General features: G+C 39.2%; 2 protein-coding genes across 2 annotated transcripts in view; both read left to right on the forward strand.

The window, feature by feature from the left end:
* Nucleotides 1–402: 402 nt before the first annotated feature.
* Nucleotides 403–18,128, forward strand: FAM3B (FAM3 metabolism regulating signaling molecule B). Its single transcript, XM_032219329.1, has 8 exons — nt 403–744; nt 6,595–6,723; nt 9,134–9,257; nt 9,619–9,677; nt 12,576–12,626; nt 14,668–14,755; nt 15,541–15,673; nt 16,209–18,128. Exons 1-8 carry the CDS (start codon nt 720–722, stop codon nt 16,299–16,301), a joined length of 702 nt encoding a protein of 233 aa, XP_032075220.1. The 5' UTR covers nt 403–719; the 3' UTR covers nt 16,302–18,128.
* Nucleotides 18,129–20,030: 1,902 nt separating this feature from the next.
* Nucleotides 20,031–27,986, forward strand: part of MX1 (MX dynamin like GTPase 1) — a 34,029-nt gene continuing 26,073 nt past the window's right edge. Inside the window, exons 1-5 of the mRNA XM_032220376.1 lie at nt 20,031–20,049; nt 21,706–21,737; nt 24,108–24,279; nt 25,497–25,585; nt 27,509–27,701. Of these exons, the coding sequence (XP_032076267.1) occupies nt 20,031–20,049; nt 21,706–21,737; nt 24,108–24,279; nt 25,497–25,585; nt 27,509–27,701 (505 nt within the window). The remainder of the gene's footprint in view (nt 20,050–21,705; nt 21,738–24,107; nt 24,280–25,496; nt 25,586–27,508; nt 27,702–27,986) is intronic.

The raw sequence follows: 27,986 nt of genomic DNA on the forward strand, positions 1-27,986 counted from the left end.
ATATATAGCATCAATACATTATAAAGAGTAAAATAAATTAGCTGAGTTTTACAAAACCATTAACAATCCTGTCTTATTTTTGTGCTATACTCTGGGTTTTTAAAAATTATTTGTTAAGAGAGAAGAAAAATACATATTCCAATATCTTCAAAGAAAATGTGCAGTAGAGAAGCCAGAGAAATCGTCAGCTAATGTTGTATGAGTTTATACATAGCAAGTTTTTTTGTTAACAGAATGAAGAAAAAGCTTCTAAATGTTTACCAAGAAGCAAACTGCAAGCCAGAATCTATGTTTGTATTGTAATCTGAAGACCACAAGCCCTGTCATACCAGCTGGCACTTCTTTCCAAAAGTTTAGAGTGCAACAATTTCCCTTTATTTGCTCAGTTTACTTTAGAACTTGTTTTCCAGGTAGAACAGCTTGGTTTAAAAGGTTTAAAAATTTCCCAGCTAGCTGATTATGCAACATTCAGACAGTTCATTTTCTATCAATCAGCCTTCCTTCTTCACCACTTCAGAGAACTGCCCTCCCTTTGCTCACCTTCAGTTGTAAGTTAGGGCGTGACTAGGCAGTAGCCAAGTGCAGCAGTAATATGCTCCCAGCATTTTGCTTCCAGCTAAGAGAAAAAAAAGTTATATTCTGCAGTAGGCTGAAATTGCTACCAAGATCTACAGCCACGTAAAGACAGTTTTGGAGAGTCCTACACATTTACAAAAACAATGCTGAGGTGGACCAACTGCAAGAGTGAGTATTTTTTATAAACCTTTTGCCAAAAGGTTTGCCAAAACCTTTCTCTTTTTCTTGTTATTCCAAGCAGCATTCTTAAGAGAGCTGACTTTGTTTGCTGTTTTGTTTTGGGATTTTTTTTTTACAATAGAGCTTCAGTGGGGCTTTTCCTCCATGTTTACTAATATATCAAATATATTACATACATATAAAGTAAAATGGCACCCATGTGGTGGAGCACAGGCACCAAACTTGTTTCTCAATTCATAACAATTGCAGCTCAGCCAAGAACTTAGAAGCAGTCTGATCATTTATCCAATTCAGAAAAAAATCATCTGTCTCTAAATGTACTATTATCTGCATGACAGAGAAACAGTTCTAATATATTCTGTGATATATTTTGTTTATAATTATAGAACATTCCTCCTTCAAACAGATTCTCTGGTTTTTATCATGACAATTTTTGTAAGAAAGGGAAGGGCTTGTTGCCCATCTCAAAATAGTATTTTTCAGTACTATAGAAATCAGTTCCCACTTACTGTGTCTTTTATGTCTAACAAAATATAGTACCTTTACTTCATACGCTTGGTTTAATAACACTAAACACAGTCCATAGAACATACTAGTACCTTATTTTTCCAAAATTTATTCAGATATCTGGTTGCTGTCAACGTCTACTATTCCTCCACAGCGGAACAAAATATTTTAAGCCAATGAACCTAATTTGGATGGGTCTTGAATGAGTAATAGTACAATGCAGAGTAAATTGAAAATAACTGCAGTTCCTCCACAGAGATGGGTATAGCATACAATTATATTTGAGGGTTCTGAGTACTATGCTCAGTGGTTTGAGCACGTTAGCTGTGAATGGTAGGATCTGTAGTTCAAGAAGGGTGCTTTGTCATGAAAGCTGTTGTAAAATGTTGAATGCTAAATTAATGGTGATAGGCTTAATAGTATGCTTGTGTTTTAACAAAAGAGATTAAAAAGGAAAGTGAGCCAGCCAGAAAGGAAGAAAGGGTACGGAATGTAATGCTATATACAATTTGCCCAAAGTCCGTTACACAAAATGCAATATAATATTCTCCTACAACCGAGGTTGTTGTTTTTAATGCCACGTAGAGATCAAGGTCTAGATTCTGACTATACTTTAAGCTATTAATAATATATTGTGCAGCCCAAATGGCTATTTTGTAGAACAACATACTTTTCATACTAATGTAGATAACTTGTCATGAGTCAATGTTCAATTATTGATTTTTATTTCTGCTGCACTACACACTCTTTAGACTGATAGCAGGGATTGGCCACTTCCTACAGGTTTAAAGTTCAATTTCACCACGAGGATGGGGGCTGAAAATAGTGACTTTTTGCTGGGGATACAGTGGCTTTTAAGGGTAGAAATGCAACCATTTCCTTATTCAATTTTCTGGTTTGTTTCAGGTACCCCTTTCTCTTCCTTGCTCACTCCTCTTTCTCAGTTGCTTATCTTTCTGTTGCTTTTTCATTATCTTCTCTGTTCCTCAATCTATCCCTTGCTTGCTTGGTTTGTTTCTTTGTTTTTGCTCTTCTCTTTTTTCATTTCTGTCTTTGCTTGTTTTCTCTCACACAGTCTCTCTTGTGGCTTCCCAACAACTGATGGCTGTTAAGAGGCTCTGGTGGCTTCCCTTCCCTTCATTTCAGCCAGCATCATTCTGCCACATGAGATTACTAGTTTCATTTGGATAGGGGTCAAGCAGTAATTCTGTTTTGGTGCTTTGCAGATTGCCAGTCTGGCATTCAAGGCAGCCAGATATCTCATGTGTTTGGTGACCAAGCCCAAAGAAATTGCCAGGAACTAAGGGTGGCAGGGGGAGGAGACTAGGTGCTTGTAAACTGCCAAAGGCAGCCAACAGGAACTAGAAATTACTCCATTCCTAACTATATCATAGTTATTGAAGCATCAGAAATCAGGCATAAAACAAAACTTCTGTCATGAAATGATGGAGAATACCATTTTAACATTGAGAAATGCAAACTGTCTGCTAGAGATGAGGGAAATGTTATGACACACAGCCCTGTATTTAAAGAATGGCTGCTAATCATCTTCAAGGGATAGTTGTGGGGAGATGTGTAGGGAATAATGTTTGCCCACTCAAAAAATAGAAGATAGAAGGCCAGAGACATAGGAGAAAACAGCTCTGAAGTCTCAAGCTGCTATGTAGCCCCTTCAGGTTTTTCCACACTCTTTAGACTATTTAGACACTCTTAATAGGCTTGAAGAAGAGAAAGATACTGAGTTGTATATGTACCCAATATATTACCTACCCACACTTGGTGCCATTATTTACACATTGATAGGTAGAAGGGAATGAAGGTGGGGTTGGCGTCTATGCTTGGAAAAACCAGCTGTAGCCAGAAAGCCTCCCACTTTCCCAAAGCTCAGCATAGCTGATGCTTTTTGCCAAAGGACCCAGTAACTTAAGAAATGGGCTCATTTATTCATTCACAATTACATGCAAGCAATCATGCCAGCATTCTAGCTGCCTAGTTAATTGAACTATATCCTGGCATTTCCAGGAATGTGCTGATGTCAAGAGGCAGCCTCACCCCAGCCTACAAAAGAAAAAGCTAAGATTGTGGATGGGCTTAATAGAAGAGAAGCAGATAAGAAAATGGCAATCAGGTGGAAGCAGTTTCTTAAGACTGAAAGCTAATATAGACAGGCAACATGACTATCAGCCAACTGTCAGGACCATAAGCTTTTAGAATGCTCAGAAACAACACTCCTTAACTGCGGAGTTTGGATACAACCAAAAAATAAGCAACCACATTGAGGCAACATTTCATCTCAGTCAGTACAAGAACTTTTGGAGGAAGGCAGAAGTTATATGAAGGATGGAATAAAGATCAATAGTCTGTTGATGGGAAAGATGTGTGCCACAATAAAACATTGTGTACAGATTTGTTATGCCGTTAAATTAAGGTGACCAAATTTTAACATTGGTAAAGAGGGACACCATTGACCGGGGGGGGGGGGGGGTGTTCTTGATTAAAAATTTTAAAAAAAGATTTTAAAAAATCTTATCCTTCAAATTGTCTTCTGATAACATTATGGACAACAGGAACTAGAAATTACTCCATTCCTGTTTATACACTGGCAGATTATACTGTTTACATGTTATTCAGTCTCTTTTTTAAAACGGCCCGGGAGCCGCCCAAAGCCTTCCTGCCCACCACCGTTTGGAAGGCTTCGGGTGGCTCCTGGGTGGCGGGTGTCCGGGCGGGAAGAGCCGGTGAGAGGGTGGCAGTGGCATCTTCAGCAGCAGAGCAGAGGCGCAGCAGCGCCAGCAGCCAGGCAGCCTCCATCGGGCAGATGGAGATTAAAAGCGGGGCAGCTGCTGGGGCTTCGGCTGCTCCTAGCTCCTGCGCCACTTGTTGGCTGCCCTTCGCTGCCCTTGCATTGGAGACGGCCGGGATGCAGTAGGGCGCTTGTAGAGGATCTGGAACCTTTAAAAAAAATGACCGATCGGGATTTTTATTTACAAAAAAATGCTGGATTCCTTGAATGCCCACGCATGTGCGCAATGCAGCTAGGCGTGGGGAGCTCCGGGTCGTGCATGCTTGGGATGACCCGGCCATGGAGGGGTAGTGGCAGCAAGCCAGGCGGGCAACCCACTTGCTGATGGACGCGGCAGGGGCCCATGGCTGGCTGGGAGCAGAGCCAGCCACTGCTGCAGGGATCGGGTGCTGCTGGGTCCCTGCGGTGGCAGCAGCAGTTCCCAGTTGGGACCGGGTGCCCTTAGCGTAGCAACCCCACATTGCTCATAATCTTGCGGCTCCGCGTGAAAGGGCTGAACGTGGAGTCTAGTGCTTGGCAGCGTGCAGCTGCCGCGCAGCGTCCAGCCCCACAGGCCGCCCTCCCGGCGCACAGCCACTAGTCTATAGACAAAGATAGACCTGGAAAAATGAGTGAAAATGTTTGCAAGAGGAAGCCACGTGGTGGAGCCAAAAAAGGGGCGGGGCACCCTTTCTACAAATATCGGGACTTTTTAAAAACGCCATGGGATGCGGGACAAATTATTAAAAATCATGACTGTCCCGCCACAAGCGGGAGGTCTGGTCACCTTACGTTAAATCTCAAATCCTTGGAAGCAAAGAAACCTTACAATGAGCACAAGGCAGAAGTGGGTTTCTGCAGGTTCACCCTGGATCGGGCAAACTGGTAGTGGCAACAGCAGGAGGCTCGGCCCACCCACCCGGATGTTTCTGCTCGTGCGCAAACCGGTAGTAAAATAAATTGTAATCCATTACTAGCACCAGGCTTAATTAATGCAAAACAAAACCAAAGATCTGAGTTGGTGATTCCGCGGTATGTTTGTGCAGCTATTGAAAATTTTTTGGCCTTTAAAAAAAAAATATTTTCATTTCATGTGTAAAACAATTTTCTGATTGATACATAGACTGTATCAGGTGTGGGTTTCTACTGGTTCGGACCAGTTTTGCCGAACCGGTAGTAGTTTGGCGGCCTGAGTCGCTGGAACTGGCAGTGACCCAGACCTGCCATACCCAAAACCAGTTCTCCTACAGAGGTGCCATCTTGTTTTTTGCTTCTGCGCATGCCCAGAGTGATTTTAGTTGTACTGTGCATGCGTGCATAGCATGCATGAAGTGCACACAACACGTCCCTGAGTGAACCAGCAGTAGTCTCTGCCACAACCCACCCCTGGTATGTTTCTTAATTGACATCTCATTCAGTATTGGCTCAAAACATATAACGAAAATTTAAAAAAAGTATTTATGATGGATTGAAGAGGGAGGTGGTGTAAAGACCATGATGATGTGGCAGTTTCCCAGGAAGGAGGAAGCACATTTCAAGAAGGGCAAAGAGGCAACACAAACCAGAGCTGGATGCAAGAAAGAGATTTAGGATAGCTACTCCCTAGAACCATCCAGGGGTAAAATAGTATAGGCTTATTCTGGCAAGATTTTGTCTATATAGTATGAGCAAATAAAGAACTGAACTTTGGCTGGATTGTTCTATGTATGTCAATCTTGGAGTACGCCTGACAACAGCTTGCACTGTCACTAACAGCTTTGCGTATGTGTGTTGATTTTTTAGACGTTGACTTTAGTAGCGTCACAGTTTGATAATTTCTTTTTTTATGATTTTTCAGAACAATAAAAAATTAAGACCTTCATGATTCACACATTTATTATAGTAGAAACTTTGTTAATCTCTTACTTAATTCATTGTTGTGACTAGTCTCAAAAATATGAATAATTTACTGCTTTACACCTAGCTGACTTTAACATTTTGACTACTATCACAGCCCTGTTTGATGTTAAGTCTGTTTTAACTGAGAGGATACCAGCTCCACTTGCTCAGTTCCCACATTTTATATTTCAACTGCTTGGAAACTTTGGTTTTAAAAGGCCTTATGGGCATTATCTCTTTTTATTAACTAAAACTAGCATTCTAAGTATTTTATTCAGGAGCAAGAGTATAACTCTATACATAAAAGAACATTATGCTACATTTTTTAGACTTGGCCTAGATTCACATATTCACTTTTTCATATATTCAACTTTTTCACAAGAAAGTTAATAAAATGAATGCATATCTAATCAGATTGCTTGGAGCCTACATACAGCTATGTTAAATTTATTGTTTAAATCAGTTAAACAATATATGCTAATTTAAGATATTTTATACATTCTCTGCTTATAATTTAGCATACCAATAATAATAGAATACGTATTATATATCATATGCAATAGATTACAATTACATATCATTCAATATAATCATTCATCAATTAATTGCCTTTTTTTTTCTTTTTGCCTTATATGGGGTTTTTTTTAGCCTGTTTTGTTCTATTTTTTCAGATTTTATTAAATTTGGAGGTTTTATCCTTGCATCAGTCTGCGCCTGGTATTTGGGGACAATATTGGCATATCTCATACCTCAAGCATCAACATTTGACCAGTTGCTTCCAGAAAAGCCAAAAATTTCTAGTAAGTGATCACATTTTCAACATATGTTCAGGACGCACTCAGTTTTCATTTTTGCATCTACCAAAAAATGACTGTGTTCTTTTACGTTACCTAAGATTTGAATGGCTGGAATATGGATTTATGTAGGTTCGTTGTCTCCTTTTGTTTCTGAAATCTTTGAGCATTGTCTGCCACATATGCAATTCATGTTTAGTTAAAGCAAACAGATGTATAGACATAGCGTTACCCACCTTAGCTGTATTTCATTGGATGCACCTTCTCAAGGGCAAGATGCAGCAGGAAATGGAAGATAAAGGCAGGAAATGCATTTTTGCAGCTGTTGCAGCTTAACAACACTATATAATTTATATTCTTGCTAGTTTTTGATTTGCCAGGTAGCGCTTTGTTTTGCTAAAGGGGAACTTATACTTTTTAGTAAACCCACCCTGCAATGTCCAAATCCAAAGAATGTAAAATCAAGATAGCTGAAACAGTGCAGTTAAAGCTCCAATTTTGCACTGTAGCCATCTTGATTTTTGCAGTTGGGTAACAGCATGAATATTTAGGGTGGGGGGAGAATTAAATTGTAGGTGTGAGGAATACATAGTTTTCCTGGGAAGACAACAAGATAAAAAGATAAGGAAATAAATATTTATCCAAAAAGTTAAATAATTTTTTTAAAAAAAAATGTCAGTAGACAAATATTAACATTAATTGTTGAAAAGATAGAGATAAAGATTGATCAGCTGAAAATGTTCAAGAAAAATCTAAAATAAAATAAAAACTTGTGGCCCACTATCAGATAGCAATGTTAGGTATTTGAAATTAAAACTGTGAATAACAGGGCAATTTCTCAGAGAAAATTACAGTCTCCAGAATAACTTGTACTGATAAATAAGAATGTAAGACCATGAGATTTTCCATTACACAAAAAACATTCATTAAGAATCTTAGTTAAGATACTGAAATAAAATCATTTTGAAGCAAAGATCGACTTTGTTTTGAGAAACTATATGCCATGATATCTGTATCAGCTCTTGGAAATTACTTACCGTATATACTCGAGTATAGGCCGACCCGAATATAAGCCGAGGCACCTAATTTTACCACAAAAAACTGGAAAAGTTATTGACTCGAGTATAAGCCTAGGGTGGGAAATGCAGCAGCTACCGGTAAATTTCAAAAATAAAAATAGATACCAATAATGTTTTTGAATATTTATTTCAAAGAAAAACAGTAAACTAGCGGTGTATTCAATGAAATACTTCACTCACCTCATGATGCTGATGTCCCGCTGTGATGATAATGTCCCGTGCAGCCGCGGGAGCGATGTCCCGCCTCCTATGACACACGGCACAGTGATTCCTATCATTGGATCACTGTACCAGAGGAGGTGGGACATCGCTATGTGGCTGCTTGCCATAACAAGGAGGAGGTGGGACATCGTTGCAGAGCGGCAGGAGGGGGAGGAAGGGGAATCGTAAGACAGCCCTGCATTACATTAGAACGTGAGGAGGGGGGATGGTGCGGTGCGCGCTGCGCGGCAAACTGACACAGAGGGAGGGGAAACTCACAGGGGCACTGGGCCATTCACGAGTGTCACCCAGCGGCATGGCCCCGCCCCCTTTTCTCCTCCATTTCGGGCAAATTTTTCACTGACTCGAGTATAAGCCGAGGCAGCTTTTTTCAGCCCAAAAAGTGGGCTGAAAAACTAGGCTTATACTCGAGTATATACAGTAACTAGACTTTCTTCTATGCAATCTCTTCCAAACTTAGTTCCTCAGGTGTTTTAACAGTGTATTAATCACACCCATTTACTTTGATTTTTCCCAATCTTTCCCTGAATCACAGACTTATTGAGCTAGTATCCAAAATATCACAGACTTATTGAGCTGTATCCAAAATATGATACATTAGGAATTGGATATGAATTTCCATCCTGTTGAAAATTGTGTTGTTTTCCAAATTTTCTACATAGCACAGTTTGGTTTAAACCTCTACTGATCTTTATTCTGCTGCTTGCTATATTTCTGTAAATATATTTCCATCATTTCCTACAGTCTTCCAGCAATGTCTGGAGAGATGATCCAATTTTATCTTATCTTACCAAAGGTTCCATAATATATGACATCTCTATTTTATGTTTTTAATTTTTTTTAAATGTCTATTTCTTCTTTATGTTTAGAATCAATATGATTTTCTTTACAGTTCAATCACTGGTGTATTAAGTTCTAGTTGTTATATTGCACCAATAAAAATGTAAACATAATTATAGTGTCAAGATCTTGACCAATGAGGCTTTTCAAAAAGATCTACAATAATGAAAATAAAATATTGTGCAAACAAATTAATCTCTTGTTTATACTGTATCTATTAAGAATCAATTGCAAATGTGTGGCCTCCAAGATTACTTCTCTGTTCTCTATTATAGTGCCAGCCCCCAAAAGACAGAAATGTGACCACTGGTCTCCGTGTTCGCCTGGAAATTATGCTTATCGCATGCTCAGTGGAGGTGGGAAGGAGAGATTTCCCAAAATCTGTTTTGAAGATAAATTGTAAGTATTTAAGGCCATGTTGACATTGCAAATAACTAAGATACTTTGACATTCAGTAGCTATTCTCACTATGAATTCTGGAAGATAAAATCCCAGCTCTTTAGAAAGGAGATCAGAGGTAGAGCTTTATGATTCCTATACCAATGATTATTAAACCATAGTTTTAAAAAATTATGAGAATTTCATCTAGACAAGACTTTCAGAGCAAAACCTTTCTTTAAATTCATGTGATTCTGAAATTTCCATCACTCTATTAAAATAATTATCTAAAATATGAAGTCAGACAACAATTAACTTGCTATAATTGATAATATAGGAAAAGGTTTCTTATATTGATACTGCATATTTATTTCAATTTCAGACTCATAAGTGAACAATATGGAAATGCTGGGAGAGGAATAAATATTGCAATTGTAGACTGTAAGTAAAAAACCTATAACCTAAGAACTATAAGCAAATTCATGCAAGCTGTCACTACCACATGTTTTCTTCACTTCCCAAACTTCCAACTTTCTAAAGGTGTGAGATGTGCAAAGGCATTTCAGAAAGAAGAGAAATGTATTTCATTGACAGATACCATTAAATATATGTTTCTTTCATTAAAAAAAAACTAGAGCTTCTAGGGGAGGTGTGGTGATTTGATGACGGTTCTGCAAAAGCAGAACCAAAGGTTACAGCAAAAACCAAGAAACCAGTGAGTAGATCAGTTCTTTGGAACTTTTCTGGATAGAGAATGGGAGATCATCCACATTTGATCTGCACAGTTGTTCCCCGTGAAGAGACTGTAGGACAAGAGTTTTCTGTAGATTTGAGTGATCAGGGAGGCAACAGGATCTCCCAAACTCTGGTACAGACTTTTAAAAGATACTAAATTTGCAAATTTCACTTTGTAATCTCTTTCATAAATTGCTCCTTAATTACTTCTAAGGTATTAGAGGTTTTTTTGGAATGACAAGCTTGAAAACATTGAATGAGTCTGCCTTTAATCATGAGTGAAAGAAAGCTTCAATTATAAGCTTGATAATTTAAAAAATCTGAAATAAGCAGCAAAAAAACGGAAAAGATTTTGATCTTATAAATGGATTAAGGGTTCATGTAAAATTAGAATATTGAAACTTTTTTGACTTTGGAATTAATTATAAAGTACAAACAGCTTCTTGTGGGAAATAGATTATGTTTTGGTTTTTACAAGTTACAGCATAGATAAGTAGTTCCATGGTTTTAAAAAGGAGGAGCTAAAGGTTTTAGATAGAGGAAAAATATACAAACCTATAAATTAATGCAAAACCTGATAACAATTAAAAAAACTGATGGAGACTTTTGAAAAATGGAATGAGAAAATGGTAGCCATGATAGCAACAATGTCAGTAATAATATCTGCTTCTAGGGAGACTTTGTCCAAAAGATGTGAAGAAATGTTAGTTGTAGAATAATCTGATATTTTCTGATAAGATAGAGATTGTATTAAAAGAGGATTCATAACTGATATGCCAATACAATGATTTAGAAAAAGATAGTTCATTAGATCTATAAAAAATACTGGCTGAGAATTGAGAAGTTAAAAAGAAAATACAATTGACACACCAAGAGAATGACCTGGATGGTGGTTGGTTTTTTTCTACTGGATTTACAAAGAAAGCTTGTTAAACCTTGGAAGAACATTTTGCAATGGGACAAAGAAGGAATGAAGGAGAAATCAAATCTTATGACAATATTAGAATGAACAAAATATTAAGCATGTTAGAAGTAAAAGGAAGAATAAAAAGTTGTTCTTTTGATCAAGATTAAAAGAAGATACCGTGGTAGAATGTAGTCTGATTCCCAGGAGGAAGCAGCTGCATTCAAGAAGGCAAATAACAAACAAACAGCAAAGTATAGATAGTTTGGTCAGGAAAAAGAGAGTTAAGAAGGTTTCTCCCTAGCTGGTGGACATGTGATAAAGCAAATACATTTTGGAGTAAGATTCATATTATAATATAGAAAATTCTTAAAATGAAAATAAAAACAAAACCAGAAACTTTTCTTTTGGGTTTAATGGAAAAAAACTCGGAGAAAATTTTTGGAACTTTGATCTTATATATGTTGACAGCGGCAAGACTATCATATGCATAAAAATGGAAGGACCCTTCAATTCCCACTGTGGACAAATGGCTACAGAAGCTGATGGAGTTGACAGAAATGGCTTAAATTGACTGTTTTGGTTAAAGAAAAGAATATAAGTACCTTTGTTTCCACCTGGGTTTTACTGATTAGATTGATATGTTTTTATAGAAATGGCTAGTTTATATTATTATTGAAAAACAAAAAGTTGTGGTTTGATGTTAATGCTTTTTTTTTTACTATAACAGAGAGTGAGAAGTCAATGTTTCTTCTTTTCTTTTCCACAGTTTCTCTTCACTTTTCTCTCCCCCCCCCCGTGTCTTCCTATTTACTTTTGTATTTTATATTTTATCTTATAACCTAATAAAAATGGTAAACTAAAAGAAGTCCCCTTCCTAGCACTCCTCTGAGTATATCTGTAGTAATGCAAATAGTTGTTTTAGTTTGGCACAGTTTCTGTCTATAGGTGAGGAGCGATAAAGGAAACTGTTCAGGGATAATTCTAGGTGTCTTTCTTGATTGTTGAGACCTGACAGATATGTGCTCTATAATGCAGGAATCTATATAAAAATAAGGTAGACTAGGGACAAGGAACACATGACAAAAGATATATCATAGTGCAAACTCTACCCCTTATATACTGTACTAAGTTCTGACATTATGACATAATGAATAGGTCATTGTAACAGCATGAGGCACACTTTACCATTTTATGTGCTTGTCAACTCTGATTTTGTGTGTTTTGTGTATTGGGATAATGTCTGAACACCATATCCAAATGTAAACCTTTTTTCTGGTGATTGCACTAGTTATTGTGAACTGCCCTTAAAGGTTTGTTCATCAAAGGACTTGTATTTGATAAATAATAACAGTGCCAAGTGTATTTTAGTCAGACTATATATATCAGTTAGATTTTTCCATTGTTAGAGCCAAGTGGAAGATCAGCAAAATTAATACTTTGCCAACACAGGAATTGAATAACTTCTTATTAAGGTTTTCTACCAGCTCATATAAAGAAACTAAATATTTGGTTTGCAGCTTTTTGAATGTAACACTAAAATAGTTTTCGCCTCTTCCCCACACCGTTCCAAGTTGGATGAGGGGAGGTTAACTGAAGCATCATGTTACTAGCTGAGATGAGATGGCTTTGCTCCTGACTCTTTGTATTTCTCACCAGTTTATTTATATATACACATATATACATATTGTTTCTTTTAGATAAGACTGGAAAAGTTGCTGCTACAAATTATTTTGACATGTGGGAAGGAGGTAAGAAGCTTAGCTCATGTTTAGCATCAGCTTATGAGTCCAATATCTCTGTGATGAAGTACATCTGAATGATTCATGTATCATGTATTACATCTGCAACCATTTACTTTTGGTCATGATCATGGATATTTAATTTGGAGTGTTTCCTGACCATATAATCATATAAGTAACCTGCTTTACTTATGGGATATCATCATCATCATTTACTTGTAAACTGTTTTTTCTATATAGGAAAGAGATTAGTGGATTCCCGTTCACTCCCTACCCAGGGTCAGGAAATCTACCAATTGCTTCTCTGGCCTCATTACTGAGGCAAATAGAACAGATGATTGGGGCGAGCAAATTTTCCTGGCACTATTTTCCTAGGTGTACTTTCAGTGCTAATGTCCTCTCCATTAAAGAGCTCTGAGGAGGAAAATAGAAGGGTACTCACCATTTATTTCTGTACATTTGAATAGGAGCCCATGTTCCAATATATCCCAGAATGGAGCTTACTAAGCAGTGGAAACCAAGTTCACACAAGTTTTTTTCCACACTATAAAAATGAGTTGATTGGGGGGGGGGGATCAATCAGGTGTTTCGTACAGATGTAAAACTGGCCAGAGTTCAAATATTCTAAGTGGAAATAAATTGATTTCAAAATCCAGTTTGCAAACATGTTGAGGATAAATATGCTAGCCATTGTCCACATGCTAATTGGCTGTTTATTTGTGAAAAAGACATGAGAATTATTTTATGATAATACAGCACAACTAGCTATTAAAATATTATGGGCATTTTTAATAGAGCACATAAACATTATTTTCTACCAAGCAGATATTAGTCTCAATATGTTGAAAGGCAGAGAAGCGAGGAACAGGAAGAACAGAATATTGCAATGATTTTGAGCAGACTGTTTAAACTATTCTAAATTTTCTGGTAGTTGTTTGGATGTTTAACTAAAATTCCATTTTAGAAAGTATTTCCTCTGTTACTCCTTTGCCTTCAGCAGAAAAGAATTGGATGGAATGGAATATCTCTATCAATGTTATTGTTATTTTAAATTACCCACAGCTTTCCATTGTTTACAACAGGAGTAAAAACCATTTTGGTGGCCAGGGGTGTACATGAGTGGTGAGAAAGGTAAAAACAAGTCAAGGGATATGACACCTTGATCAAAACCTCTGCCCTCATTATGTGTGCAAACTTAATAAAAAGAGCAAAGATTCAATTCTGCCCGTCATCTTCAATTTTTATTACCTAAGGCACTCATGCGGCCAAAGGCCACATTTATCATTTGGGCTTAACTGAATATTTCAAAGTGAGGTGGAATGGTATGACACACATGGACATGGCTGAGGGTCTGAAAAACATCAGGTTTTATGTGGGTTTTAAAACTGTAAGCTGCCTATTTTATGGCTTACAGTACAGTATAAAGTTGATGTATTTGTCAACTGACAATAGGAGGTTCTCTAGGGAAAAGTGATTTGCTGAGGTAGCTCCTATCCAATGTTCTTGCCTAGCCTTTTAAAGTAATATCAATATTCTTAATGATATTGCGCTTTAATATTGTTATTTTATTGTTTTATGTATGCTGCCCAGAATCACTTTCTCTGAGATGGGTTGACCATATAAAAATGATTTATGAATAAATAAAAATTAGTGTAAGTGTTTTTGGGCAGGAAAGGGAGGAGCAATGACAAAAAATGGATTGTGATATCCCATCACAAGTGTATGAATCATGGTATTAGGTCCAACATTGGGATGTAAATAGAAAAAACTTGGGGCTACATTAAGCCATAATTACACATCTTTTGTCTTTTTTTGTTATTGTTATTGGTACTGAAAATATATGAAAACAAGGCCTCTCACCCATCTGTGATTTAGAGAGTATCCAAATTATCTGGAGCAGAACTACAGGCTGTGCAAGAGAAAGGAGAGGTTGCTTTTCTATCTGTGGAAATGGAAATGTGATGTCTTGGATCTCATTTCTCAGAAAGAAATATAATTGAGGCTTCATTTATAATGTATTTCTCTAAGGGTTTTCCCCTCACACCAACAGAATTCTCTGGACCAATGACAGATTTTATTAGCGAAGCTCCACAGAAATCTCTAATCTTTATGGTGACCCATGATGATGGAAGTACAAAGTAAGTAAAAGATTTACTTCTATTCAGTCTTACAAACTTACAAATACACAAAAATGATCATTTTTTTTATCAGTTTTACTCTCCAGTGTTGCCAAATACACATTGCTATGGATTTTCTGTCATAATTATGGTAGAAGCTTGTTTCTAACACAATTTTGTAATCTTTTAAACACTGCCTTTTTCTCCAAAGCCATTGCTTCAAATGGATATCTAAGACTTCCCATTTTTAAATAGTACTGACATTGTATAGTAAATTCCACAGAGATGTTTACTACATCTCCATTCACTACAAGGTTACTAACCATAGTATTTTAATTGGGTAATGTTATTAATAATGTTATTTTATTATGTAAAAAGTGTTAATATTCCAAATTATTTCTTGTATATTTTTTGTTGTATCCTTTATAATTTTTCTCATTTGCACAAGTTTGAAGGAAGGAGTTAAAAGAATGAAGCACTTGAGCTTCATGATTTCATATTTCTTGAATTTGAAAGTCTCCTATAGATCTGATGCTAGATTATAGATTGTAATATTTGATCAGGGTTTTCAAGCTGGGTTTCCTCCATACTTGTTGATTCCATGACACTAACAATTCTCAACTATAATGACCACATTTGGACAGAGTCAGTTTTGAGTAAAGCTATCCTACAACTTCTTTCTGGCCCTAGATAATCAGAAGGTGGCTCTGCCATATATATAAGCAGGAATATACGTCATAATAGCTGCTGATTTTCCTTTTGAATCACAAAAGGCCACATTCAAATTATTCTCTTATTTCTTCCAGGTTAAAACAGGACAGTAAAAAAGCAATAGCAGAATTGGGAAGTGAAGAAATATGGAACTTGAAGTTTAGGTCAGGCTGGGTGTTTTTAGCTGCAAAAGGTTTTAAATTACCAAAAAATATACAAAAGGAAAAGGTAAGAATTGTTTAAACTAATAACCTCCAGAGTACAATCCTGTGATTTTTGCATGTGATAGATGAGCCAATAATGTGAAAAAATGATTTTTAATTAATGTGTCTGTTTCCTTAACTGCCATTGAGTTTTACTTAGATCAGGCTATCAGACAGAATGATAAACTTCCAGCACCTCTGAGGGCCAGATTATCCTATCCAACACGTAGGTCCTGTTTACAAGCAGTCTCTTTTTTCCTCTATGGGTGGGATTAACAATGATATTCCTCAGAAAAGCACGACTGGGTTCTTGTTTTGTTTTGTTTTGAACAAATCAGTAATTGAAAAATCTGTGTGGAAAAACCTGTCCTCACAGTCTGTCTCCCCAAAAACAGTTAATGTGGGAATTTGATTTAATATATTTATCAGAAAGATATTTTTGTAGGGTGTTTTAAAGCTATTCTGTGTTTTTAGTTTAGTAAATAATAGAAATATTTCCTTTCTTAATGTATTATAAAGCCATACACTGAATTACAATTTGTATGTATCTTTTTAAACAGATAATTCATTCTGACAATAGTAAGAATCGATACAATGGATGGCCAGCTGAAATCCAGATTGAAGGCTGTATTCCAAGAAACCTAACAAGCTGAATTCTAATATTTGCAAAATAGCACACTGCACATTTATTTATATGGCACTATTTGCTCCAAAAAGCTGGCTGTCTAAAGCTGCGGACAAAAAAAATATTCTGGATAAAATCTATTTGAAACACTGGATTCAATTGCAGAGTTGATTTTTATCATGAAGAGTAAATAATTAGAGACACGTCCCCTTCCCCCACATCTGCTCCGTCTTCTCCTTTCAGGATATTGGGTTGCAACACCTATCATTTCCAGCCACCACAAAAGAGCTGGAATTTTTTAAAATTATGATCTCAGTCATCTGACACACCAAGCTTGGAAAAGGTGAAAAAGAAAAGTATTTTCCTATTGATGTTTTATGTTGTCACTTAGAAAAGCAATGTATTGAAAGCAAAGTAATGCCCCACCAATGTGTATTTGTAAAATTGCTCTCTCTGTGTGTGTATATGCCAGAAAGCTCACTAGAGCTAAAAGTGGCCCACCCATGCACCCAGAATCAGTACCTGTGGTTTATGAGATAGTACAAAAGTATGCCCAGGTAATTTGCCCTGTCCCAAATACTAGATCTCTACCATGAAACAAGATGAGGGCTAGTACTTTCCTGACAGCTTTCCGGTGGTGCAAAGAAATATGATGGATTTTCTAATGGTGGGGAAAATATTCACCAACTGCTGCCCCAACATAATCAGATTTTGGGGGGGGGGGGCGTTTTAAACAGATCATTAGAACTCTGGGTTTAGCATCTGTCAGAACCTGATCTGCAGGGTAAATGGAGGCTTTTTTTGTTTTTCCTGATTTACCCCCAAATCATTACTAGGTGATGATTGATCATTGACGAGATGATGAAGCATTCCATCCCATCCAACAAACTACCTTTCTCTTTCTTGGTTTCTTGCTAAAACTCTTTGCTCTCCTGGTTTTCTTCCAGGAAAAGGAAAAGAAAGTGTGACTTTTGCTCACTTATCTCTCTCCCTGTCTTGTTCTTTCTGTTTGGATTCCTCTGTTTCTCTCATATTCTGTCTCTCTGGAGCTCTGTCAAAAGCAACACATCCATCTGTGGGAGGAACTCAAAGGCAGGCAAATAGTGCAAGTAGTGTTGTGCTATTGCAATGCAAGTTCTGGCCTTTTGATGTGCACTGTGAGATTGCATGCACTTATCGAATATGTAGAGTTTATATTGCAATAGTGCAACACTGCTTTTGTCATTTGATGGTAAAACTGTGTGAATGCCCTCTGGGTCTCATTTACATTTTATCATTTGCTCTATTGCTTTGCCTCACTCTCTCTTTTGCTCATTTGCTCTTTTACTTGTTCTCTTTCTCACTATCTTGGTTACTCTATCTAAAAACAGCTGCTAGCTGGCCCTCTGATAAATAGTGACAGGCAGACTCCCCCCACTTTTTTTTAGCTTGACTTCCCTGCTGCTCCCTAACCTTAATGCAGTAAAAATGGTAGCCCTGGCCACTTTGAAAAATATTAGACTTGCATTATTCCAAATGCATGTAAATAGCATTTTTAAAGGAATAAATATTTAAATTAATTTAAATAATTTGCCAAGGGAATTCCCACTTACTCTTTTGAAAATTTCAGAGGCAGTTACCAGGACAGAAAAGTATGGATTGGTATACTGCAACAATAGGCAGCTAAGAGGAGCTGGACAGATTCCAGCCCTGACTGTGTCAATATCATAGTTGTTGCCAAAGCACCCCAAGTCATGGTAGCAAGGATTGGGTAGGGAGAAGATGGAAAACATCACATCATTTCAAATGAATGTGCAATGAGGAAACCTCTGTGATGAAGTAGGAATGAGACACAGCTGAATCATAAGGTATAACAAGCAATAAATAACCTTAAGTAATAATTACTGAAACATCTTTAAGCTGCATTTAAAGAACATCTAGATGCATCCCCAATTTAGCAATCAACAAATCAACAATGAAGCTAGTTTAGAAATCACTTTTTAAAAAATCACTATGTTTTAGTGCCCTCTTCTCACGCCTAGTTATAAGAACCTTTCATGACCACTGTTCCCTCTAAGGTGCGCGGCTGCGCGGCCGCACACGTTGCAAGAAAACCCTGCGCAGCAGTTTCTATCTGCCGCGCAGAGATTTCTGTAAAGGAAATGTGTGGAAGTCCTTTGCAGGAGGCTACAACTGGATCCGGCAGTGCTGTTGGAGGAGGAGGAGGCGAACCAGCCTGTCACCGCCGGCCACCGCCAACCCCGCCACTCTTCCCACCCCCTTCCCAGCCCCACAGTCCAGCGGTCGCAGCAGAAACAGCCCCGGGTCTCCGCTGCTGCTCCCCGCATTTTCTGGATGGGGATCCCTTGGAGAGGGGATTCCTTCCTGCGAGACCCTGTCCAGAAAATGCGGGGAGCGGCAGCGGAGACCCAGGGCTGCTTCTGCTGCGACCGCTGGACTGTGGGGCTGGGAAGGGGGCGGGAAGAGCAGCGGGGCTGGCGGTGGCCGGCGGTGGCAGGCTGGTTCGCCTCCTCCTTCTCCAACAGCACTGCCGGATTTCTGCCCAACGCTGCGGGGGCGCCAGCGGGAGCTTTGATGGCTTCACCTCAGCCGCAGCGCTGGGCAGCAAATGTGTTGGTGCTGTTGGAGGAGGAGGCGGAGGCAGCAGCAATAGCACCTGAGGACAGGACAAGAAGCAATGGAAACTTGTCAGAAGGAGACTCAAGCTGGAAATAAGGAGAAATCTGACAGTAAGAACAATTAAAATCAATGGAATCTTAATTCATTTGCTACAGGTTTTCAAAAGACTGGACGGCCATTTGTCTCAGATGATATAAAGACTCCTGCCTTGGACAAGGGGCTGGACTAGAAGACCTCCAGTATCCCTTCTGATTCTATGATTTTTAAAACCACAAGCTTTTTACAGCTCGCTTGCAACTTTACCAAATTTAATTCAGCCATTTCCTTTTGTTATTAAATGGGTATTGCTAGTTCAATGCACATGCGCTCCACTTTTAAGATGCTGAAAAAATCCCCATGACCTGCAACAAAATTCATTCTTCCACTCTTATCTTGCCCTAACTTCTGATAGGTTCCTGAAATATAGATCTATAAAATTTAGTGAAAATATTTCTATCTATTTTAATACAGACTCGTAAAACAGATTGGGACAAATGACATTAGTGCTCTGGGATAATAGCAGGTTTACTCTATTTGGATTTTCAGATAAAAGGTATCTTTGGGGCTAAGTTCTAACAATGTAGTTCTCTAATGTAACTATGAAACAGTCCAAATATATAATTCCCCTCAGGGAGGAATTCTGGGAGTTGAAGTACACAAGTCTTAAAGCTGTCACGTTTGAAGACCCCTGGGGTTTTTTTTCCCTAAAGGGTTAGGGGTGCAAGGGTCTTGTAACAACAGCTTTAAGACTTGCGTGCTTCAAATGCCAGACTTTCTGAGCCAACATTTTGGTTGCTAAGCAGGAGCGTTGTTAAGTGATACTGATATTATATAACACTTTTAATTAAGCGGGTACCTTGAATAAACATAACTTTGAGTTATAATACTGATTTCGTTGTTGTCTTAGGTGACATCTGTGAAAAAAATTCAGGTGCTCAGGCATGAAAATGTGCCGCTCAAACACTATACTTTTCTGCTCACACTGAAAAAAAATTAGAGGGAACATTGTTCATGACATCACAGTATGCTACAATATTTAATATATGCATTGCTTTAAATATGGTAAGAAGTGGTGCAGTGTCCTAGAGATGGAGTTGTCATGTCACAATCAGGAGACTGTGAGTTTGATCCTATGCAAAGGCAGATATTTCTCTGGGCACAATGAGAATATATCTGCTGTGAACTCCACATTGATGACAGGAAGGGCATCCAGCCAGTAAACACTCAACTCCATTCTGTTGCCCCAACTCCACCCCATGCAAGGGATTATTGTGGGGGGGATTAAAAGCAAAAAAACTGTTTTAAATATGTTAAGAACAATAAACTATTCATGTTCAAATTCTATTTTGTCATACATTTACTTGCGACTATCATATACAATTGATGCTAACTCAACTCCATTCTGTTGCCCCAACTCCACCCCATGCAAGGGATTATTGAGGGGGGGGGGAATTAAAAGCAAAAAAAACTGTTTTAGATATGTTAAGAACAATAAACTATTCATGTTCAAATTCTATTTTGTCATACATTTACTTGCAACTATCATATACAATTGATGCTAACAGTATTTTGAGAAGTGGCAGAATGACTTTAGGATCTTTGTAGTATTCTACTTGGTAGGATTTGGACATGAATCCCTAGCCCAATAGACTTTGGCTACATAGTAGAAATACCATATTTTTGGAGTATAAGATGCTCTGACATATAAGACTCACCTAGCTTTTGGGGAGGAAAACAAGGGGGGGGGGAATCTGCCTCTGCCTCCCAACAATTTGCCTCCTTGCAGCAAACAGCAAACAGTACAGAAGATATACATTGTGGTGTTACATTTCAGACTATACTTGTACAGATGCTGTTAAAATTGATGTGGCTTTCTGGAAGTATACATTATTCTCTGCTACTTAAAATAATATACAATAGCACGGCCTCTTCAGATCAAGCATTTATTTTAAAAAGCTGCTTCATTTTGTTAAATTGTCTAGAACAATAATAAAGCAGTCTTTAAAAATTAAGTTTAATAATTTGAACATTCTATAGCCATTTATAGTTATTGAATTACCTCCTTGCAGCAAACAACAAACAGCCTGTTTCAGTTTAGCCTGATTAGAAGAAAAAAAATATCTGCCTCTGCCTCCCAGCAATTTGCTTACTTGCAGCACTTTCCATTTCAATTTCATCACAGGCCTACTGATCACCAGCTATTTCAGGCTGCAGGGATTGCTATAGCCTATTGCCACCTCCGGAAACCCCTTTTCTCTGTTTCCTGCTAAGAGGTAAATTGCTGGGAGGCAGAGGCCAAAGGGTGGGGGCCAGTGGGTAGGCGGGGCTACATTTGGTGTATAAGATACACCCAAATGTTGTGGGGGGAGGTGTATCTTATACTCCAAAAAATATGGTAATTACATTAGTCATCAATGGGTTGTAGGAGTGACAAGAAAACAATTCATTTGAATGCGTTTTAGACTTCTAAATCAGAATAAATTTGACTGATTGCAATTACTTCTCCCTTTATGCCAGTTTTTGTCAGAATTTCTTTTGGAAAAGTCAGAGCTGGTTACAGTGGAATACATGTAGTCCTCACTTAATAACTGCAACTGGAACCAGCAACTCCTTCAATAAACTTTATGGTTATTAAGTGGAACATCACAAGACCACAGCAGATTTACTATGCAAGTTTAGCTGCAGTTGTTAAACAAAACACATTGTTAAGCACAATGTAAGATCACAACTTGCAAATTACTGCCAGCTTCTCCATTGATTTTTCTTGCATGCAGCTATCAGTGAAGCTTACAAATCTTGTGAACAGGTGAGTATGTGGACACAGCAGCCATTATAAATGCATGCTGGTTGCAAAGTACTCATACTGTGGGATACTGGGATATTGTGATGGGTGCAGATTTGAGGACCTACTTTTTCCTTTCCATCATAACTTTGGTCTCTGAATGAGCAGTTGGTAATTAAGAACTGCCATCTGTCAGAAATGATGTAGGGTCTCCTGCCTGGGCGGGGTGGTGGTGGTTGGACTAGATGACCTACGAGGTCCTTTCCAACTCTGTTAATCTGGCAATTATCTGTATTGACTGTACATCTGAAAATTAGGCTAGATAGAGATCTGCCCACAATAATGCCAAAATGATTGTAGTAAAAGTGCACTGTGATGTCACAACAACAGTTTCAACTTTTTGAATTTTCATTGTAACATTGTGTGAAAGTATCACTGACGTAAATTTTTCAGCATATGTTGATACATTTCATTATGTTTGTGGCCCCCACCTAATCCATAAGGGTGTTGTTTGGCACATGTCTAGAATAAGATCAGCTTTCACAGCAAAAGAATTTTTTTTAAACAGTAGGTAAAGCAAGACGAGTTTATAGACCAGGGAGTTGAGCAGAAGCTCCTCCAAAGGTTTGATGGATTTGTTTAAAATCTGATAGCCAAATCTGGCCCTTGGTTCTTCCTTGCTTCTTCCTTGGTTCACCTTCCCAATAAGTAACAGAGTCAGAAGGTCTTTTAAAAGCACCTCATTAGAGTACCCTGATAAAGTAGGATCTCCCCATGAAAAGGGAGAACCCCGAGGCCCATCTTACACTCCTTTTTATACCTAACACAACAAAGAAAAGGCAAGAAGAAAGTTGATTGGATAGGATAAAAGTTTACATAGGAAATCAGTTACATGTAGTCAAACATGTTTACATCTCATAATATTGCACAGGTGCATTAAAATGAGATCTGATGTCAGAAGGGGCATAAAGTGTAAGGAAAAAAGTTGTTAAAAGCTGTTCCTACATTCCAGTCTGTCATGAGCCCGAACATTTTAAGAGAGAAAACTAGTCAAATTAACATCTTAAGTAACTATGTCAGTTAACAAATTACAGAATCTCCTGGCCACGTGATTTTTGGATCTCTACCGTGCATGTGTGGGGGCAGGGGACATGCGGGAGATGCATGCACATGTGTGTAGGTGGGGGGGTCGCATGCGCATGCGAGGGGCAGGGGGGAGAGCAGGTTTGTTGCACCCCCCACAGCCCATTTTTGGTCCCAGGAGGCTTCAGGAAAGCCTGCTGGGCCCAAAATGGGGCACGGGGTGTGTGTGTCATGCATGCATGCATGGAGGGGTGCACAGGGGGTACATACACATTGCATCGTGGCTATGTGCACACACATGCACGCACTGTTGCACGTGCATGCTTTTGGCATGTGCCGACAAAAAGGTTAGCCATCACTGGACTAGAAGATGAACTACTGGAGAGAGCCAATGGACTACTGGAACTAAAATATTAATTATGCCTCTTTAAGAATTCATGGTGGACTAAACAAATGTCGTTCCCAAGTTGGGTCTGAACCTGTTGCTGAGGCCGATGAAGGACAGAAACATGAGGTGCAGCTTTTGTTTTCTTTTATTGGAGCGCTCCAAGAAAAGGGGTTCTGGCCAAAATGCCAAGAGCCCAGAATAAAGGATTAAGAAAGCTTTATAGATTTTCACTAAAGCAGAAGGCGAAACGAGGCAGAATAATGAGAAATATCATTTAATAAACATTTTAGTAATGATCTCATGATTTGTTCTATTGGCCTGTAGTCATCCCTATTCCCAAACCTTGGCTAATGAATGCTCAAGGTGTTACCCAATATACATTCTATTTACTCCAGGCCATTTCTGTTCCTAACCTTTAACTAAGCTATGCAGGATGTCTAACTCTTTGTTACTGTTATCAGTCCTCAAACCACCTACAATTGCTACAAGTGTTACACTGCATATTCTCTATGAATAAGCATTCTTTGTTCTTGCCAGACAGACTCCACGAATACCGGCTTCAAGGTCTCCTTTCAAGTGTATGCCATAACCTTGCTTTGTCCTAGCAGCCAGTCCATCACAAACTGCTCCTTTATTATTTTCACACTTCTTAATATTTAATCATTTGCTGTATTTACCTTTAGCAGTTTTTTAAACACTTTTAGAAAATACTAAACATGTGGAAAGCAAAGAAGGGGTCCTTTATTGCTAATCCTTTTGAGAGAAGGTGATTATCATTGGAGTTGAGATCGTGGGGGGGCGGGGGAGTGGTTTTGTGGTTTTGTTTTTCCCCTTCTTCGCAAGATCTCGGAAATTGATTGACATCAGCAGTCGGAAACGAAACTCGTCCTTGAAGGGAGCGAGCCCTGTTTCTCGGGAAATAGAAAGCTCTCGCTATTGTTGATTTCTTTCGTTTCGGGAGTAAGTTTCGATTTCCCTTCACCGAGAAACTGAACGGGAGGAGTCAGTCCTGTGCTGCCGATCCCGTAGTCTTCGCCCGAACTGCTCTGGGAAAGCGTCGTCTTTCTCCGACGCTCCCAGCCCCGAGCCTGAAAGGTAAGAGCGTACAGTATGAAAGAGTTTTCAAATGGCACGATTTTTCCTAGCGTTGATAGTCTCGTTCCTGGCGGAATGTAGTTCGTTTCAGTGGAGGGAATTAAATAAGACTGTCGGAGGAGTCCTAATTAACTAGGTACTTTGGGAGCCAGGGAAGGGGGTCGGGCATAATATGCTCCGAAGTGTTTGAATAAGGAGAAAAGAAAGAGAGTCCCGAAGTTGCTGGGTTTTCCCCACTGATGAGCGCAGAGATCCTTGGAGCATCAGGAACCAGACTGAATTCCCAACTAATCACTGACTTTGCAGATTGTAGAAAGGACTGCTGTGCAAGCTACGTGTCTTGTAAAACCATGGTTTGCTCAATAAATCACAATATTTCATTTCACAGAACAAGCTAAGGTAGAACCGTAGATCAAAAGTCACAGCGGTGGAGCTTACTTAGAATTAAATGTGCGAACTTTTTGGTAGTGTATAAGAGTTTCTGCTTGATCTTGAAAGCAGCAAATGGACTTTCGGAGTGGAGTTGGAGGGAAAAAATAGCAAGAAGTAAATAAATTAGAGATATATAAATGGATGGATGGATGGATGGATGGATAGATAGAATTAGATAAATTACTGATAGAGAGAGAGAGAGAGAGAGAGAGAGAGAGAGAGAGATGATGTAAATAAATTAGCGATGGATGGATGAATGATGATGTAAATAAATTAGCAGGAAGGCAGGGATTCAAGCCGTTTGAAAATAAATTATAATCTCATATAAATTGCAAGTCTGAGGATGCTTGCCTGCCATTAAATTATTGCCTGCCATTTAATTGAATGTAAGAAGGGGAAGCTGTCAGTAGGACCAATGGTTTGGAGGTGCTTTTTAGCACTTCTAAAGACATTCTTCAGAGTCCTTGTGTTGTGGCTTGTAGCTGCTTAGTTCAACAAAGATGCTTTTAGTGAAGAGAAGTTTTTAACAGGTTAGCACCACACCTGTTTTTTAGTTTGAGGCAATGTACTATTTATGCCACAATTATTGACAGATGTTTATTTAATGTTTTGATAATGCAATTTACTCTGCTAGCATACTTTCTAATTTATAATCAGCTGCTGATAAAAGCAGTTAAAAGTGGACATCAAAACCACAGAATTGTTAAGGATCAAGTGAGGATGTCACTGATATCATTGCCAAGCATGGCAGCATCTTTTATGAACTAACAATACTTTTATTCCAGGACATTTTTTTTGCTGCAGAGACACTGCAAAGTCTGCCATGAAGAAATCCAGAAATACTGAATATTCTCCGAATAAAAGGTTCAAAAAGGTACTGCTATGTCATATGTCCAGATTATATTTTATGTTGTCAATTAGGCATGAAAGTTGGTTGGGTGATTTTTGGGGCAGTTGCTCTCATTCAGCCCAAATTACACTCCCAAGGTTCTTGTCATGGGGGAAATTGGATATGACAGCAGTAGGTCTACATAGTACTTTAATATATATACAATACAATAGCAGAGTTGGAAGGGACATTGGAAGTCTTCTAGTCCAACTCCCTGACTAGGCAGGAAACCCTATATCCTTTCAGACAAATGGCTATCCAACATCTTCCAGTGTTGGGGCATTCACAACTTCTGGAGGCAAGTTGTTCCACGATTAATTGTTCTAACGGTCAGGAAATTTCTCCTCAGTTCTAAGTTGCTTCTCTCCTTGATTAGTTTCCACCCATTGCTTCTTGTTCTACCCACAGGTGCCTTAGAGAATAGTTTGACTCCCTCTTCTTTGTGGCAGCCACTGAGATATTGGAACACTGCTATAATGTCTCCCCTAGTCCTTCTTTTCATTAAACTAGACATACCTAGACATGTATATATGTATAAAATCATATTTGGGGAAAAAAACAACCCTAAGACACTAAAGACAGCAAAGCTATACCTTGGCACTAAATGGAAAATCACATGACCATAATAGATTTATTTCCCCTTGGGTGATTAAGTGAAGGGCTGTGGTTGCTAAGCAAAAAATCACATGACCATGACATGATTTTATTTATATGTTCACTATTAATTCTGCTTGTCCGTGGCACGACAAAACCGCGCGGAGATTAAATCGCGTCACTAAAGCTGTGACGTCATCACCGCGTGTCATCACCGCCGCAACAACAGCGCGGTGACAGAAGGGCGTTCTACATGCTTCGTTCTTTGCTTCCAAAGGTAGCCCTCCTCCTCCAGCTGACAGCGGCAGCGGGCACGGGGCAAAGCGGGCGGGAAGGGTCCAGCACAGCTGCGGGGGGGCAGCAGGAAGCCTGCGGGAGGGCTGAGTGGGGCCGCCGACGCCGGTGGCGGAGGAGGACGCAGCAGCGGCGGCGGCTGAGGCTCTCCCAGGGCCGGTGAAGCAGGCTTGCCCAGTGGAGGCAGGCCACCCTCTTCTTCCTCAACAACATCTCCTTGGACAGGTGGCGGCCACTGCCGGGCAAGCCCGCTTCGCCGGCCCCGGGAGAGCCTCAGCCACCGTTGCTGCCGCGTCCTCCTCCATTGCCGGCGTCGGCGGCCCCGCTCGGGCTTCCTGCTGCCCCCCGCGGCTGAGCTGGACCCTTCCCACGGGCTGCTGCTGCTGGGCAGCCCGCTTTGCCCCGTGCCCGCTGCCGCTGTCAGCTGGAGGAGGAGGGCTACCTTTGGAGGCAAAGAACGAAGCATGTAGAACGCCCTTCTGTCGCCGCACTGTTGTCGCGGCGGTAGGGTCATTTTTTTCTTAGCGCTTCAGACGCCGCGGATTTGCCTCCGTGCTTATGTCGGCGCGGATAAGGGCATCACGGTTTTCTGGTGGAACCCTGCTTGTCACAAGCCAGTTGCAAAGCATACAGATGGCAATCACATGACCATGGGGTGCTGTAGTGGTTGTAAATGCCAAGTTGTGTTCTTTTTTTGCATTGCCGTAACTTTGAACAGTTGCTACCCAAGGCAGTCAGAATCCAAGGACTATCTGTACCTTTCTTCTCAGTCATCAACTTAACTTCCTAAACAGGAATCTGTACATCAACTGAATTGACAAGAGTTATTTTTATGAAGGAAAAGAAAACTAAGGTCCAATCGTGAAGGTTTTTTTAAAGTTCATTACCTCTTCTATATTAGTAATTCTTTTCACGGGAAATTCAGTTCCAGCTCATTTGGGATGAGATTTCCAAATTAAGGAAAGGTAAATTCCAAGATCAATAGAGGAGGCAACTTTGTATTTTGTTTTGTTTCCTTAGGAGGCAGAAAATAATTTGTGTAGCCACTATGAAGAGAAGGTCCGTCCCTGCATTGACCTCATTGATTCACTGAGAGCCCTTGGAGTGGAAAAGGACTTGGCGCTGCCGGCAATTGCTGTGATTGGAGATCAGAGCTCTGGAAAAAGTTCCGTGCTAGAGGCCTTGTCTGGAGTTGCCCTTCCTAGAGGCAGTGGTGAGAATTTTCCCAAAGCTTTTCTTTGAATGCAAACAGATTTTCCCAGCCAGTACTCTTCTGATATGTTGGCCTATATGTCTTATTGCTGTACCTGGGAGAATAGGGTTTATAGTTCATCTTGAGAACCACCTGCTGTAGACAGGTTTACAATTGGAATGAAGCTTTTGAGAGATGCTCAGTTAGCTTTGTGAACTTCAGGAGCCTAGAACAAATGTGAACTTCCATATTTTTCTAATCAAAACATGTACCCTATTTTTTGGTGTATAAGACACACTTCCCCCC

The sequence above is a fragment of the Thamnophis elegans genome, chromosome 6, assembly GCF_009769535.1.
Source record: "Thamnophis elegans isolate rThaEle1 chromosome 6, rThaEle1.pri, whole genome shotgun sequence".
Lineage (NCBI taxonomy): Eukaryota > Metazoa > Chordata > Lepidosauria > Squamata > Colubridae > Thamnophis > Thamnophis elegans.

Coding starts and splice junctions, on each gene's coding strand:
- FAM3B (XM_032219329.1), top strand. CDS start 720: ATGCTGAGGTGGACCAACTGCAAGA. Junction 6,724..9,133: donor AGAAAAGCCAAAAATTTCTA/GTAAGTGATCAC, acceptor TCTCTATTATAG/TGCCAGCCCCCAAAAGACAG. Junction 12,627..14,667: donor TTTTGACATGTGGGAAGGAG/GTAAGAAGCTTA, acceptor TCACACCAACAG/AATTCTCTGGACCAATGACA.